General features: G+C 34.4%; 1 protein-coding gene across 1 annotated transcript in view; it reads left to right on the forward strand.

The window, feature by feature from the left end:
- Window positions 1-17320, forward strand: part of CSMD3 (CUB and Sushi multiple domains 3) — a 669496-nt gene that overhangs the window by 640699 nt on the left and 11477 nt on the right. Inside the window, exons 67-68 of the mRNA XM_087706764.1 lie at window positions 4046-4204; window positions 15276-15388. Coding sequence (XP_087562890.1) covers window positions 4046-4204; window positions 15276-15388 — 272 coding nt within the window. The remainder of the gene's footprint in view (window positions 1-4045; window positions 4205-15275; window positions 15389-17320) is intronic.

The raw sequence follows: 17320 nt of genomic DNA on the forward strand, positions 1-17320 counted from the left end.
GGACAACAACAATGAAGACACTCCTGGAGTACTACAAGTGTTTTGTTATTGTTATTCTGTAGAAGGAGATGATGTGTATAGTCTCATGGAAGTCCTTTGGCTAGTTCAATAAACCTGTATTCATACCTCCATTGTTACAATAATTAACTATTTAGGACTATAGATCTTTATGAAATCTCCTTAAATCATTCATAATGATATTATTCTGAATATAAACAAATTTGCTCTGAATTTCATCAAATCTAATCTTAATGAGAAATAATTATATACATTTTAATATTAGTAAATATAAGATTGAATTTAAAAAATGCTGTGATATGCTTTGAATTTTATGAAACATGTATTAAAATTGTTGGTGAGGTAATGCCTTATTTACTGTCTCAGTAGAAGAGACTGTAACTAGTTACACAGAAGGATAAACAGGCTTGAACAAGGAAGCATGATTTCATTACAAACTTTAATGTTCAAGTCAGCATAAGCACATATTAAAATGCCAAATAAAATAACCTCATTATGATGGAACATAAAATGAACGATTGCTTGCTTTTCTCAGAATGTCTTTTTAATTGTCCTTATTCCATAATTTTATTGGAACGTGATCATGTTTTAGTATTTCAGTATTCAAATACACGTAGGATTATTTGCATCTATTCAGATTTAAAAGTCTTAGCCCAGTTTATTGAAAAGAATGAAACCTTTGCCATTGATTTATGCCTGGCATTAGATAGAGCTTAGCTCATCATTCTGCACTTCTGTTTATGATGATTAACATTCATTTATTCCAAAGGGATACTTTGATTTAGCATTAAAATGTGAGAAATGCCTATAAGAGATTAAAAGAAGCCAAGAATAATTTTCTTCACTTATGAAATATTTCTATTTGACATGTCAAAGAATAAACTCAGACTTTAAAACTACCTTGAAGAATTCACAGTTTAAATACTCCAAGGTTGCAACTTCATGAGCACTAATAATTCAATCCTACTTGAGTCACCTTGGAAAGCAGCCTGAGCTTAATAAAACTAAATCTCTGGTTAAGTAGATATATGAAATTAATGAAAGATTCCCACCAACACCTGAACATAAGTTGCAAACTGATTTTAAGATTGCCTGAAATTTCAAAATACAGACTCATAAATAACCAGACATGTTAGAGCAAACAAGAACACCCAAATGAGGTTGCAAATCTGGTAGATGGGACTTCAATCAAAATACTGTACACACCTTTGTAAATGTTAATGTTATGCATTGACATCTTTTGACTCTCCTGTATGAGATTGGTTTAAGAAAATGAGGATAGGTTGGCATAAGACAGATGATTGTGACACAATTAAGGAGTTGGTCTGGTTTCTATCTTGCATCATTTTGTGGGGACTGATTTTTTTTTTCTTTAAAGATTTCTCTTTCCTACAATTGGAAATATAAAATAGGAGAGTGTTATGCCTCTTCTATTGGACAGACCATAGAAAGATCCTTTTTCATAGATTAGAATTTATAGAATGGCTACATGTTGTCTATGTCCATGGGAAGATGTTTTCTAATTTTGAATCATAGATTCATCTGGTTGGAAGAAACCTTAGAGGTGTTCTAGTCAAATCAGAACACTTGATTTGAATATGTTGGCAAACTTTTTTTTACAGAAGATTGAATTCCTAGCTGAGCCACCTGCAGGGTGAATAGGTCTCTCTGAACTCATTGATTAGACAGGTATTGTATCAAACAGCACACCTTCAAGCTCATAATACCTTCTTTCATTATCCATAAAAAAAAGAATGGGTACAAACCATTACCTCATTTAACACTCTAAATTTGTAACAGACATGACTATCTTTCTTTTTTTCATGGCTTCTATGACATGCCATATATAGGATGTTTCTGTTTATAAAATGGATTATTTTGTTGTTAGTTGTGAAGCCATGTCTTACTCACCACAACAACATTTATCCAGGCCTTCCTGTCCTCTACCATTCTCTGGAGCCCATTCAAGCTCACACCGACTGCTTCAGTGACTCCATCCAGGCACCTCATTCTTTGTCGTCCCCTTCCTCTTTTGCCCTCAATCTTTCCTAGCATTAGGCTCTTTTCCAGTGAGTCCTTCCTTTCTTGGATTATTACACTCTGTTTATAAATTCAAGAATATTTATGGGGAAGCAGAGTATAACAACGTATTTTTCAAACAGAGAATAGAGCCAACTATAGCATTTCAGAGCCTTCAAAGAGACACTGGGTTTTCATACTTCCTTTCTTAATCATTTTTGGACATAGTTTGTTAATGGCTTCTTTGAATATGGAGAAACTTTGGAAAGGAATGTTTCATTACACTGGGTGAATTTCTTGACAAAACCTTCCTGTAAATCTAAGGATTTTAAAACAATTTGTTTGAATAAAATAAAATGACACTTAAAATGTTGATTTTAGAAAGTTTATAAACAGATTAAGGGACTCAAGGCCCAGCGGTTGGATCCAGCCCACAGGTTGCTTAGATCTGGCCCATGGGGCCACCATAGAAACAGCAAAGGACTGGCCAGCGGTGCCTCTGCCAGCAAAAATGGAGCTCCATTTTTGCTGGCAGAGAGTTGCAGGAGGCTGTTGGAGCTGAAAATGGAGCTCAGGAGCCTGTTTTCTCTGGCAGAGTGCTTAAGCCTCCACAGGCGCCCCTGATACAAGTGATGTTCAGCTGACTATGCCCCCTCTGGCCATGCTCCCCTGGCACCCGAGATCAAACACAACCCTGATGCGTCCATAAATGAAATCAAGTTTGACACCCCTGAGCTAGAACAACTGTAACAAGCCTTCTCATGACAGATTGTTGTTGATTATGAAGAAAACATGTTAACAGGGGACACGGAAAGTTGGACAGTAAAAGAAACAGAAAGTTTATAAGGTACCTGAGAATGGATAGAGATATTTGAATTTGTAAGAATTTAAGGATATTTGGATACAATATACTTGGAATTTATTCTGCAGATGTCTGCTATTATAAATATGGATTTAAAAATGTTATAGAAGAAGAAAATATCTTACTGGACAAAACCGGAAGAATCTTAAAATGGATCTACAAATGAAACTTTATGATGTCTTAAAAGGGATATACAAATAATAAATTGAAGATTGACTTGGATAACTTTCTTATCTTGTATTTACAAGAGACATATTAAAGTTTTGAAGGAGTTTCTGAAAAGAAACAAACAGAGCAAGTTCCTAAGAAATCAATTTTTGACACTATTTAAAAGAACTAAAGTTCAATAGCCTTACAAGTGAAGGGAAAGGAAGGCTAAATTGATTGTTTTTATCAAAGTTAAAATATATATGTTGTATTTCTGGTAGCTCTTAATGGAAAAAAAATATTAGGACCAAATGACCAGTCTATAAAGATTTATTTATGATAAGAGATAACATATGGAATGAAAAGAGAGTTGGGTTGTTGTTGTTTTTTATAAGTTATTGTGTTGAAAATAAAGAAATGTAAAATATAAAATTGATTTATTTGATTGAGGTTATACTATGTATGTTATTAATGGTCTTTTGCTGATTAGGAAAGAATGACAAAAAAATTATCATTTAGAGATAAGAGATAACATATAGGAAGATCTTTTTGTTGAAATATCAGAGAAGGTGATAAATTACTAAAATTGTACTTATCTGGAAGTAAGGAGGCATTTTATTTATTTATTTTCTCTGCATTTTATTTTTATTAAATAATTGGTATGGAAATGTTAAAATTCTTGAAGACACAGAGCTGTAACATATAGCGGCAGAGCACTTACTGAAAACTATTTTTTTTAAAAAAAGTATTTCCAAGATAGAATTCTGCTACTCAATGTTTCTCAAGCAATTTTTTTTTAATGTTCTAATCTCATTTTAACTAGTATTTGTCAGTGTTCCATGTAACACCCCTAATGACACAATTAACACTGTGGAAAAATGGGAGCAGGTTTGAAGGCCCAATTTAAAAGATGGCTTCCAGATCTGACAGTGTTATTGTAGCTCTAATGTTGTTTAATGGTTTTTTTTTTAATATTTAGACTTTATTTTTATTTTGCAGTTCCTGATGATGTGTTTGCTCAGAATTACATATGGAAAGGATCCTACAATTATAAAGGCAAAAAGCAGCCAATGACCTTGACTGTTACTCATTTCAATGCATCATCTGGAAGAGTGAATGCGACCCTTACTAATAGCAATATGGAGTTGTTGCTTTCAGGTAGGAACAACAATTATAAATCACTATGTTTAATTCTCTTAACATGTCTACCAGCAGCCTGATACCCATTTCATGGAAATGATGATCATTGTAAAGCCCTTCACAGTTTTAGTGTTGGATATTTTCAAGACAAACTTATTCAAGTAGAATCTTACCACCCTATCTAAACACTAAAATGGTAAATACAGGCCTCTTCAGGAAAGTGCTTGGATCTGTCTGATGGTAGTAGCAGTTTTAATTGTAGTTTAATGAAGATTTGTTAATATTGGTCCTACAAATATTTTGCATTTTTTCTGTTGTGTTATTCTAAAAAAAAATAGTGAAGTGACACACATATATTTAAGAATGTAGTATGTCTTACTCATTTTATTTCTTGTTCTCCTTTATGCATAGAAGCCATCTGCATAGCATTAAGCCTGCGACTTTCTTTGAACCCTAAACTGGGAAGTCAATAAAATATCTAGATCTGCACAATAGACTATGACCCATAACCTTCAAGAAAGAGGCTTTTTATGATGAGTGAATTGATTCAGAATAATAGTAACCACAACCTCCAATCAATGTCAACCACTCTGACATTTCCTGTTTCATTGGAGCTCTTATTACTTATGAGGTTTAGATCTGAGTTTTGCAGAAATTCTTATGTTGAAATGTCTTATTGAAGGGTGCTTATTTCTGAATTGACATGTTTAGAATTGCACTGCTAAATGTGCTGATCACAGGATTATATAATATATTTTATTCCAAACAGTACTACCATTTAATGGCTATTGAACAAATAGATATATGAAGGCACACTTGACTACTTAGAAAAGATTGATTTGAACAATTACTTTGAATTTTTTGTTCTTATATAAAAACAGAAAGCACAGTTTGGTATATTAGAGTATTTAATGGTCTGTAATTTCCGGCATCAAACTACATTGTAGAGTACATTAGATAATGATTCTGTGGAAAACATTAAACAAAATGAAGCCAAATGGGTTCTCAAAGATTCGGGATAGCTGTTTGTGATTGGATATTTGCCTTCATGCATGGACAATCCATCCACATAATAGTTGGTCAAGTAAGCATATAGGAAAACTCTAGGGGTTTCAAAACAGCATCTCAACCCTTTGATAGGCTGCAGATATTTTGTGACCTAAGAGAATAGATCTATTTTCGATCCTCATATGATTCCACAGGCCTATTAAATGAAGACCAACCTTTTTGTCATTAATGTGTATGTAAAAAAAAAGCATTTGAAAAAATATGTGAATAATGATGGCTTTGAAGGACAGAGAGAAGGTTCACTACTATGATCAAGTAAACAAAACTTGACAATAGACCAAGAAATGAGGAGTCCTTGGTGCTCTCTAAGCTTGCTTGTTTTGTTTTGTGGTTGTCATTGTTTTGCAGATATTTCATTATCCAAATGAGATAACATCATCAGTGTGAGTAGGGAGTATGATTTGCTCTCAGTTTATATTCAAGTGGCTTGCCCTGTCAGTGTTGGTGGGAGTGATCTTGGTGTTATTTTGGTTAGGTTATTTACTATTAACTTGTTTGGCAGTTCCTTAATTGGGATATAGTTACTTCTTGATTGTTGGTCTGATGTTAATCTTGCTGTTAACCTCTGTTCATCTGGATATTGATTGCTGATGAGGAGGTGTTTTGTATTTTTTTCCATTGGCTTATTGTCTCTCTTGAATTGTATGTAGATATTGTTTATGTCTATGTGCCTATTGATGGCCGATTTTTCAGATTGCAAGTCTTTCAGGAATTCACTAGCATTTTTGGACTTGGCTTGGTCTAGGATAGTCACAGTTGAAACTATGATTTAAATATGTCCATGTGTTGTGAAATTAAAGAGTTTTCATCATGTTTTCTAACTGGTAGTTGGTGTTCATGAATGCATTCTGCCTGTTTCTCCTACAGACCAAGAACGTAGTGTGTAAAAAAAAGGGCTTAGATAGCTATATCTCCTTCCCAAGTCTCATGACATTGAGGAGAAAAGAGAGAAGTTAGGAAGCATATTCAGACTCCCAAGATTCTGTTACTATAGTTGTTCTAATAAAAGTACCTTTAGGGCTGCAACAACTTAAGATCTTCTTGACAAACTGAAAATGGGTATGGAAACTTAAATTTTTTTCCTACTTTTTAAAAAACCCAAATGGGAAAGAGCTAAGAAAATCATATAAATTTGCCAAAATTAGATAACTTACCATGGAATTAAAGAACAGGCAATGTAGCAAGATTTCTTTAAAAGAAATCTAGCAGGGACCAGGAAATTATAGATCCATTAGTCTAATTCTTGCACTCTAACTTGTCCAAATAAATTGGCAGAAAGCAAGATTAATTTAAAATTATTATAAAGAACAAACCCTGTGGGGGAAAAAACTACCATGTCTTCTATGAAGGAAAATAATGTGGCAACATTCTTGGAATATTAATAAATATGTGGATAGGATATTCTAAGTAGATATTATACATGGGATTGTCACTAACTAGATTAATGGTAGATTGATGATGTCTTCATCAGACATTCACAATTTATTCCATTCACTTCGAATATTACATTCAGTTTTGGTCGCCATGATGTAAAAAAGATGTGGAGACTCTAGAAAGAGTGCAGAGAAGAGCATCAAAGATATATAGTGGATTGGAGACTAAAATTGAATATGACTAGTTTAATGGAAAGAAGACAGGGGGTGACATGATAGCAGTGTTCCAATTTCTAAGGGGCACCCACAAAAAAGATTGGATCAACCTTTTTTTCCAAACCACCACCACAGCACAACAAGGAGCAATGGGCAAGGAAACTAATCAAGAAGAGAACCAACGAAGAGAACTGTTTCCTGACAGTTAGAACAATTAATAAGTGAGATGAAATTCCTCCAGAAGTTGTGGATGCTCCAACACTGGAGGTTTTTAAGAAGAGATTGGACAAACATCAAGCACTGAGGGGGTTGGACTTGAAGTTAGGCCCTTCCAACTCTGTTAATCTGTTAATTTACAGCATTTTGACTAAAGTGGGATAGGACTAATTCAAGGACATTGAATTTGACATTTTTTAATGCTGTGGTTGCTTTTGTTGTATTGAAACTTCTACATTGTAGCAATTAAGCCACATTATGAAGAATTGAAAGGTATGACAAGAAAATTTACATAATGGTAAATTTTGTTTGTTCTGGTCAGTTTAAATTCTGAAGCTCCGTTTTGACTCTATGGTCCATGTGGCCTTGCAAAGCTAATTGGCAATTAGGTCTCTGGCAGCATTTCAAGGGAGATAAATATGAGTGCTTATCAGCCTTATCCTGAAAGACTTTGGCAGACTTATGGCGGACTCTTTACAAACTATTTGTGACCCATTACAGGCTGTGAATAAACATAATTCACAGCTGTTGAAATAAAAAGAGGGTTTTGGGGATTAAGTGTGTGCTTTGTACTGTCTCAGAAGCCAAGGTCAGAATACAGCCTGCCATCCTTCCAAGATCAGTAAAATCAGGACCAAGATTGTTGGAGGCAATATGCTGACTCTGCAAAATGCTTAGAGAGGGCTGTAAAGCACTATGAAGCAGTATATAAGTCAAAGTGCTATCATACTCAGTCAACTACTGTTGTAACTTGAACAGTCAATGATCTACTGTATTTGAAAAACAATATCAATAAATGATATTTTTATCATTTCAATGAATTCTGGTCTTAACTGGAATACTTTGGAAGATTTTCAGATATGTTTTAGTATGTGGCAATCCTTGTCACCTTAAATGACCCTGTTGTGCTGAGTAATGGGTTGTGTATCATTCTCAAAAGAAAAATCACTTTTACCCAATTCTGGATAATTTACCCAGAGTTGGGAAACACTGAAGAATTTCGCACAAGTAAATTGGCTGTGTTCAAAATAAAACAGATATAAAGAATATATCCAAAATAATACTTTGGCAAAGGAAAAGAAGAATACAATTATATTTCTTGCTTCTGTGTAGCAACAGAAACTCCAAAAAATCTTTATCTCCAAAGAATATGCAAAAAAACCCCAACCCATTGCAAAACCACATGATGGTATTAAACTGAGATTAGAGTAAAGTAAGAAATCTTCTGTAATGTTCAAGTTGTTTTCATTCTCAGCACGTTTCTTGAATCAAGTAATGCATTGCAGATGCATTTTTAAATCAAACATGGTGCAGTAGGTTTTTTGAGCGCAGGTATATCTTGATTAAGAAAAAAGCACTAATACAGGTAAACAATGCATTATACCTAGCATCTTGAGTTACACACAGTTAAGTATAGTCTTGCTTCAGGGAGGATGATTAATCACAGGAGATATACTTGTGTGTGAGAGAGAGTGTGTATGTGTGTGTGTATATATACATACATACATACATACATACATACATACATACATACATACATACATACATATTGAGGAAAACCTATGAACATTGTAGAGATAACCATCACACATGAATTAGAGCTTCTGATTTTGGATCAGGCACATGTAAAAATTCTTCTTAAAAAAAAAATTAGAAAAAGAAATATATAGTTTAAATGTATTTTTAAATTATTTTGTATGTTCAGTTATATATTTTAATAGAAATAGAACTCCAACAATACTAAAGAATAACCTTCAAGAATGACTTGAGATCTATTGTTGTTCTACATGCACAGAATCTCCATACAGAGAAATATTATTATTATTATTATTGTTGTTGTTGTTGTTGTACAATTGTATCACAGCGGCCAGTTGTTTCGCCGGATTTGGCATTGGTTACTAGTCGGGCCCCACCCAGGGGCCTAGGACGTCGTAACGTATTTTCGTAATATGCGTGCAGATCCAAGCAGTGCGGCTTTTTGCATTTGACTGATGGTGATTTTGTCAATTTTTAACTGTTTTAAATGTAATTCCAGTGCTTTTGGAATAGCACCCAGTGTGCCAATTACCACTGGAATTACCACTGCTGGTTTGTGCCATAGTCGTTGAATTTCGATTTTTAAGTCCTGGTATCTTGCGATTTTTTCATGTTCCTTCTCGGCGACCCTGCTATCACCTGGTATTGCGATGTCTATGATTGTGACCTTATTTTTCTCAACCAGTGTGATGTCTGGTGTATTATGCGCCAGTATTTTGTCGGTTTGTATACGGAAATCCCACAAGATCTTGACCATCTGATTTTCGGTGACTTTTTCAGGCTGATGTTCCCACCAGTTTGTTGCTGTTTTAATATTATAATTTTTGCACAAATTCCAATGGATCATTTGTGCTACTGAATTGTGCCGCATTTTATAATCAGTCTGCGCGATTTTTTTACAGCAGCTGAGTATGTGATCAACAGTTTCATCAGCTTCTTTGCAAAGTCTGCATTTGGTATCATCAGAGGATTTTTCGATTTTGGCCTTAATGGCATTTGTGCGGATAGCTTGTTCTTGCGCAGCCAGGATTAGTGACTCTGTTTCTTTCTTTAATGTACCTGTTTTTAACCATAACCAAGTTTGTTCACTGTCCACTTTATCTTTTATTTTTTCCAGAAATTGACCATGCAGTACTTTGTTCTGCCAACTCTCCATTCTTGATTTTATCACATCTTTTCTGTATTCTTGTTTTGTCTGTTGGGCCTTCAGTAGATTTTTGTTCTTTACTTCGATTAATAGATGTTCTTGAGTGTCTTTTAAATAATCAGCCAGTGCATGTTTTTCTTCTTCAACTGTTTGCTTAACTTGTAATAATCCTCTGCCACCTGATTTTCGGGGCAGATATAGTCTATCAGTATCACCACGTGGATGTAAACTGTAGTGCATTGTCATTAGTTTCCTGGTTTTTCGGTCCAAAAGGTCCAAATCAGCTTGTGTCCAGTTAACTATACCAGCTGTGTATCTTATAACTGGTATTGCCCAGGTATTTATGGCCTTGATTGTATTTCCACCATTCAATTTAGATTTTAAAATTTTCCTAACTCTGTTGGTGTACTCTCGCCTGACAATAGTTTTTACTTCTCCATGCTTGATGTTATCCAACTGCAGAATGCCTAAGTATTTGTAGGCTTCATTTTCTTTGCATTTAATTAATTGGCCATTGGGCATTTCAATTCCCTCACATGCAGTGATTTTGCCCCTTTCTATAGATACAGTGGCGCATTTTTCCATGCCAAACTGCATTGAAATATCGGTGCTGAATACTCGGACTGTGTTTGTCAATGATTGGATTTCTATTTCTGACTTTCCATAGAGTTTCAAATCATCCATATATAGTAAATGTGAAATTTTTTCAGCTTCTTTGGCTGTTTGGTAGCCTAATTTCATTTTTTTTAAGATTACTGATAGTGGGATCATTGCGATGATGAAGAGAAGAGGTGAAAGTGAATCACCCTGGAAAATTCCTCGCTTGATATTAACCATTCCGTAGATCTCATTCCCTACTGCCAACTCAGTTCTCCATTGTTTCATCGCCTTTTCAGTAAAGGATGTAATATTTTTGCTAATGCCAGTTGTTTCTAAGCATTTTATGATCCAACTATGTGGCAGTGAGTCAAATGCCTTTTTGTAATCAATCCAGACCATATTCAAGTTCGTTTTTCTGTTCTTACAATTTTCTAATATCATTTTATCAATTAGGAGCTGATCTTTCGTGCCCCTGCTCCTTCTTTTGTTGCCTTTTTGCTCTACTGGCAAGATGTTGTTTGTTTCCAAATAATCCATCATGTTATCTGCAATAATGCCTGTGAGTAATTTGAAGGTTGTTGGCAAGCATGTTATTGGTCTGTAGTTTTCAGGTGTTGTTCCTTTAGTTGCATCTTTCTGAATCAAGTATGTTTTTCCAGTTGTCAACCATTCATCAATTTGGCCCTTTTGTAAAATTTCATTCAGTTGCCTGGCCAATATTGCATGTAAACTGGTCAGATATTTGAGCCAGAAACCATGTAATTGGTCCTTTCCAGGTGATGTCCAATTCTTTACCTTTTTAACTCGATTTTTGACCATCTCAGTTGTTATTTCTAATACTTGCATTTGTTTGTTGCCAATGCTTTTCTCAAAGTCATGTATCCACTTTGTTTCCTTGTTGTAGTCCTTTGCATTTTCCCACAATTCTTTCCAGAATTCAACTGTGGCCTGTTTTTCTGGTTTTTCACTTTTGGTGTCACCATTCACATTAAGACTTTGATAAAAACGCCGTTGGTCTGATCGAAATTGCTGATTTTGTTTATATTGGATGATTCATGCCTCATATCTTTCAATTTTTCTAGCTGTTGCTGTTATCTGCTGTTTTACAATCTCTACAGCTTCATTGATGTTTCTTGTATCCAATCTATATCTCCTGATTAGCCGATCTATGATTTTGTTGTTTTTAAGCCGTTGTTCATGCATGTTCTTTAAGTTACTAGCATCTGCCCTTAATTTTTTGATTTTTTGTTCTAAACGGATTTTCCACTTTGGCTTTGATGCTTTTTCTGTTGTGTGACTAGGTACTTTAATTTTAATGCCTAGTTCATTAGTGACTATTACAGCTGCGCTGTACATTAACTGGTTTGTTTCCAAGATGGATCCCGGTTCAATTGTTGAAAACACTGCATTAACCATTTTCATGATAGGGGCCAAAATTTTCTTAGGCACAGTTTTTAGTGATGGTAAACGTTGCCTTTCCTCATTAAGCAGAAAATGCTCCAGGATCTTATCCTTCAATTCTTTTTGTTTTTGAGTTAGTTCATCAGTTGGTTCAGTGATAACTGGTTCTAGTGGTGGTGATGTTATTTTCTCCCCGAGAGCTTCTTCTGGGAGTTCTACTATAATGTCTTTAGTTGTGTCTTGAATATCAGTTATTTCCGCTTGTGATATTGTTTTTTGGGTTTTGCAATTTGCCTGAATTTCCTCATGTTCAACTTCACTAAACACTTTATTCCGTATAATAAATCGCCTTTGATCTGCTAGTCGTTGTTCACTAACATTTGAATCTGGATATTGTTGTTTCCATAATTCATACATTCGCTTTAAATAGCCTCTTTTTTCTGGCTCTGAGTTGTAGTAACAGGCCATTATGGCACGGTTTTCATCTGCACTATATTTTTGTCGTTTTGTTGGCTGGTCCACTTGTAGCCCACTTGTCGACGGATGTCCAGGGACCCCAACATCCGCCGCGGCCCTTGTTAACCCGCGCGACGACCGATGCGGTATGGAATTCTTATTTGTTTTTTTCACCATATTGTATGGGTTGGCGGGGGTTTTTTTACGGGACCAGATGCCAACCTGACCCCAACCTTCCTCCTTTCTCATCCGGGCTTGGGACCGGCAACGGCAGAGTTATTATTATTATTATTATTATTATTATTATTATTATTATTATTATTATTATTATTATTTAGTACATTTACACATGCTGTCCATCTCATTGTCAGGCAATGAGCAGCAAGACTGATCTACTCGTTCTAATTGTAATTTATGCATGGTTACTTTTTGTTTGGTTGCTTTTGATTTTGTTTGGGGTTTTTTTTTTCATAATGAATTGTGAACTGTTGGTAATTTGTATGCTATCCTTTAACTATGACAGTTATACTTGACAGCTAACATTTTAGATTTCCCTATGTGCAGACATCTGGATTCTTGGAAACTATGACTTTCCAAATGGAAACTTTCCAGAAATGTAATTTCTAAATCAGAAGGATGTCTCAAAGGAGTATTAGATGGCTCCTTATGCAACTCCATTTGCTGTTGAACCCTGCAATGTCTGCAAGAGTGCTCAATCATAATTTGCCAAAAAGAATAATCCAAGGGATTCTTCAAGGAAGATGATTCATTCATCCTGTTAAAACCTGTCAGTTTAACTTCAGCTTCCAATCTTTTCCTGAATTGAATAATTCATTGGCAAAGAAAGGAGACATCTGATTATAGCTGGATATCTGCTTCCTTTTGGCCTGATAAAATTAGATATGGACAATTCTGAGAAGTACCATACAATATAGCTGTATGGTATAATATTGCTTCCAACAATAATTTTACCAACCTCAGAAGAATGGAAGGCTGAGTCAATCTTGAGCTGGTCAGAATCAAACTTCTGGCAGTGATCAGAATTAGCCTGCAATACTGCATTCTAACCACTAATCAAATATCTACTGAGAGTTGCCCCGGTGATATAGAAATTGTTTCTTAAACAATATACTTGAAGAAATTTTTTTAATTGATTCCCCAAGATAGCTAAGGACAGAGGTTTTGTTGGTTTTACTAGCTAAACAAGTATCATACCGAATTATAAAGAAGACATTGATACACACTCCTAGGATGACGTGTTGAAATATAAAACATATATTTTAAGTGGATAATTATTGAAAGTTGTACTATGTTTTTCTCAATATGCCTTTGTGAAAATGCATTTTGAACACAAACAGCAATTTGTTTTAGATATTATGACAATTCAAAGACATCCTTAAATAAACCTTACTTCAGACACACCATCATATGTAAACAAGTTAATTGATTATGTGTCATCAAGTTAGTATGGACTCTTAATAAAGAGATATATAGCTTCCCCTACCCCAGGAGCATCTGGTCCCAACTTAGTCCATCAGGTACATATATGACTGAAATTAAGTCCATCCATCTTGCTACCCTATCAACCCACAGGTTTCATAGGTCTTAGTCGTGGTTTTATTCCCAAGGTAAAAGCATCAGGGATTCACCTAATCCTTTTTTTCAAGTAAAGTATGTTCCTGATTTATTGCTATCTCCTAAATGTACAGTAGCCATCCTTTAGAGCCTTTGAAGCATATTAGTCAAAGTTTCCTCTCAGGAAAGTGGAGAAATTATGGTTTAAACACCTTCTTAACATGTAGGTTGACAGTATTGTTTGGTCTTCTAAATCTATTACCTTTGGTTTTCTAAATCTACTATAATATCTTAGTGTTTTGCAGAGGATCAATGTGTTGACAGTGAACATTGAACAAGAATGCTTTTACATTATTTTTTGCCAATGGCTTCAAATTCTTTCTCTGTATACACATGGGTTTCAATTTGTCCCTTTCAATTTTTCTGAAGCAATTACCTTTTGTACCTTGTGAATACACCAATGCATACCTATCTGTAGCTCAGAACTACCTGTCATTTTAGTATCTTTTTTAACTATTTCCTTATATCCTGGATTTCTTCCTGGATTATAAAATATGAGAGGGGGGAGGGGGGAGAGGGAGAGAAAAAGGGAAAGAGAAAAAGAGAGAGAAAATGAATGAATGAACATTATGTGGGGAACTTGGGTCCATTGATAAGTGGAAACCTGTACCAGATGTTTTCAGATTCTAGTTTAACCCATGTTTAACACAGCACCATATTGCCTTTAATCTTTTTTCATCATTATATTACCGTGTACATAAACAAAAGTCTCTGTTTTGGTTTCCATAGACCCTTTATTTTCCTTCCTTCCTTCCTTCCTTCCTTCCTTCCTTCCTTCCTTCCTTCCTTCCTTCCTTCCTTCCTTCTCATGAATAAAAAGAAATACAAGGTAAGCTACAGGCAATTAGCAATAACTGGATATAACAAAAATTATCAGAATGATTTATGACAGATTTTAGTTAAATCTGAATTTGTAGCAAATTTTGGGTGTGCACAGTGTGTCTGTGTGTGTATGTGTGTGTGTGTTTGTTTGTTTGTTTGTTTGCATAGGCATATAGATATATAATTTTGTTAAATCATGTCCAATTCTCAGCGATTACCTGGGCATATCCCTGCTGTTTCCTTAGCAATGTTTTGCAGAAGTGGTTTGCCAATGCCTCCTTTCCTAGGGAAAATGATGGATCAACGTCATTAGGCTGGCCTTGTGCCCAAGGCATCAGGCCTCCTGGCTTTTGCCTGATGCCTTCATCACCACATTAAATTGCCTCTTCTAGGTGTTATGCTTACTCTGAAACCGACCACCGTCTAAACTGTTGATTCACAACATGCAATTAAATAAATAGCTATGTTTTTTAAGTTACATAGAGAGATAAAAAATATAAGATATAAATATAAAGATATAAATCTATGATCTTTGTGCCTCCCCATTACAAAGATAGTCTAAAGAAGTTGATATTGGTTTTGCTTACTGGCTCAGATCAACTATGTTTATCTTTTGCAGGGTTGTATAAAAGTCAAGAAGCCCGTTTAATGCTCCATATATATCTCATTAAAGCACCGTACCAAACTTCTGCGAACAAACTGAAAGACGACAAATGGGCAATGGATGGCTTTGTGAGTATACTTCTGGCAAAGTCCAATGTGTCTTAATAAAAAAAATAGTGATGACTTGTTCATGAGACCAGAAAGAAGTCATTTTTTTTAAAAAAAATGAAAGTTTAATTAGGAATGTTGAAAAATAGGCTTGCACAGCCACTTGCTGACAAGACAAGAACAAATGTTGGTATTATAGGTTAGTGGCATTCTTAAAGGTCATGGGAAATGCCATTGATTGGATTCAAAGGTAGACTAGCATGCAAGAAATACATCAGCAAACATTATGGATGACTACTTTCTTTCTTGCCAATACATTTGTATTAGAAAATCATGTCCTTACATATTCATAGAACGGATGCACATAGAATGGATACACTATGATGCATTTCTACATCATGGTATGCCTGTTTTATACTTATTAGGATGCAGTGCAACATTGATTAATGAGAAAAGATGCAACATAACATTACAATTAGAAAATGGGAATAATGCCCTAGATTTTCTTTCAAGTGTCTATGTCCATCAGTCAGTGTAGTACTGTATCAGTGATTAGTACTTTGCAAAATAGAAACCCTGATAAGTGTGATTTGTTTCTCTAGCAAAGTATACAGTACTATTGCTTTCTATGTTGATTATAATGCTAAAATTGTAGTAGTTAGTAGAGCAAATGGATTATATTTTTATGTGATCATGTAGAAACCCTACATTTCTTTAAGCTTTGTAATTGACAAAATTACATTACATCAACATGCAGTGTTATTTATAACTACCGTACATTGTAGTGCAATACAATAGATTTTAATAGATTAAAGCAGCAATATTGCAAGGACAAACTAAAGTGTGATGTGATAAATTTTGCATTGGTAACATAATTCAAAATATATTTATTGGTTTGATTCCAGTAAAATCTGTTAATAGTTTTAAAACTTTTAAAAGCTCTTAAAACATGAAAGAATTTAAAACATTGATTACAAAAATAGGCTAAACTAAGCACTGAATTTCAATGACAAATGCCTGGGGACAGATTCTCATCTTTGAAGTTTTCTAAACATTGCAAGAGTGGAGGCTATAAGGCCTTCCAAAAGGGTGAAGCAATACAGAAGAACAATGCTAGAACAATATATTTCTGACTGGAGGGGCATCTTAAATCAAATCAAAGCTGCATTTTATTTATGGTCAAGACCAAAGAGGAATCTTAAAACATTTTTAAAAGTCTAGGTGGCAATATCTATCTGAATTGACTGTTCCATATAAAAAAATTGGCTAGCACTTAGAAAAGAAACACCAAGGAATAGCGGGGGAAGTAAATACTAATGGCAATCACATTCATATTGTCTTTAAAGCAGTCATTATTCAAAGTCAACTAAAAATAGTCTTTGCTACTACTGAAACATAAGATTATTTATTAGATGTTGAAGTTAGCTATTCTGTGAAACATAAAAACAGACAAATGATTTTTTCCTCTAATTGCTTTATACTTGATTTTAGATACTAATAAAATTATAAGACATTTAAGGCCAGATAAGACAAGACAACAAGCAAAGATTTTAAAAATTCCTTGGTTCTACTACCAAGTATAGTGGATTTTTCCTTTTTTCTTTCTTTTCCATATTCTTCAAGTATTTTTAATACAACTACTCTAGATCTTCGGTTACTATTTCCCTATTATATCTTTTTGCTTTTTTATACTGTTTTTAATTTTTTGGAGCATCTTTTAAAATAAAATAAATAAATGCAACTACTTCCAAATCATCATGGAGAAAACCTATCAATGTGATAGTTAAGAGTTGACAATGACTTGATGACGTATAATTAACTGATCATTTCCAGATCAAAGGAATCTAATATCATTAACAATAACAAAATGTATAAGTAACTGAATGTGGAAAGTGTTTTTCCCCAGATTGAATCTATTAAGCTTTTCAAGTTGCTGCTGTGAACATGCATACA

This window comes from Thamnophis sirtalis, unplaced genomic scaffold, assembly GCF_051295495.1.
Source record: "Thamnophis sirtalis isolate CommonGarterSnake01/CBP01778 unplaced genomic scaffold, rThaSir2_p1.2 scaffold_2, whole genome shotgun sequence".
Classification (NCBI taxonomy): domain Eukaryota; kingdom Metazoa; phylum Chordata; class Lepidosauria; order Squamata; family Natricidae; genus Thamnophis; species Thamnophis sirtalis.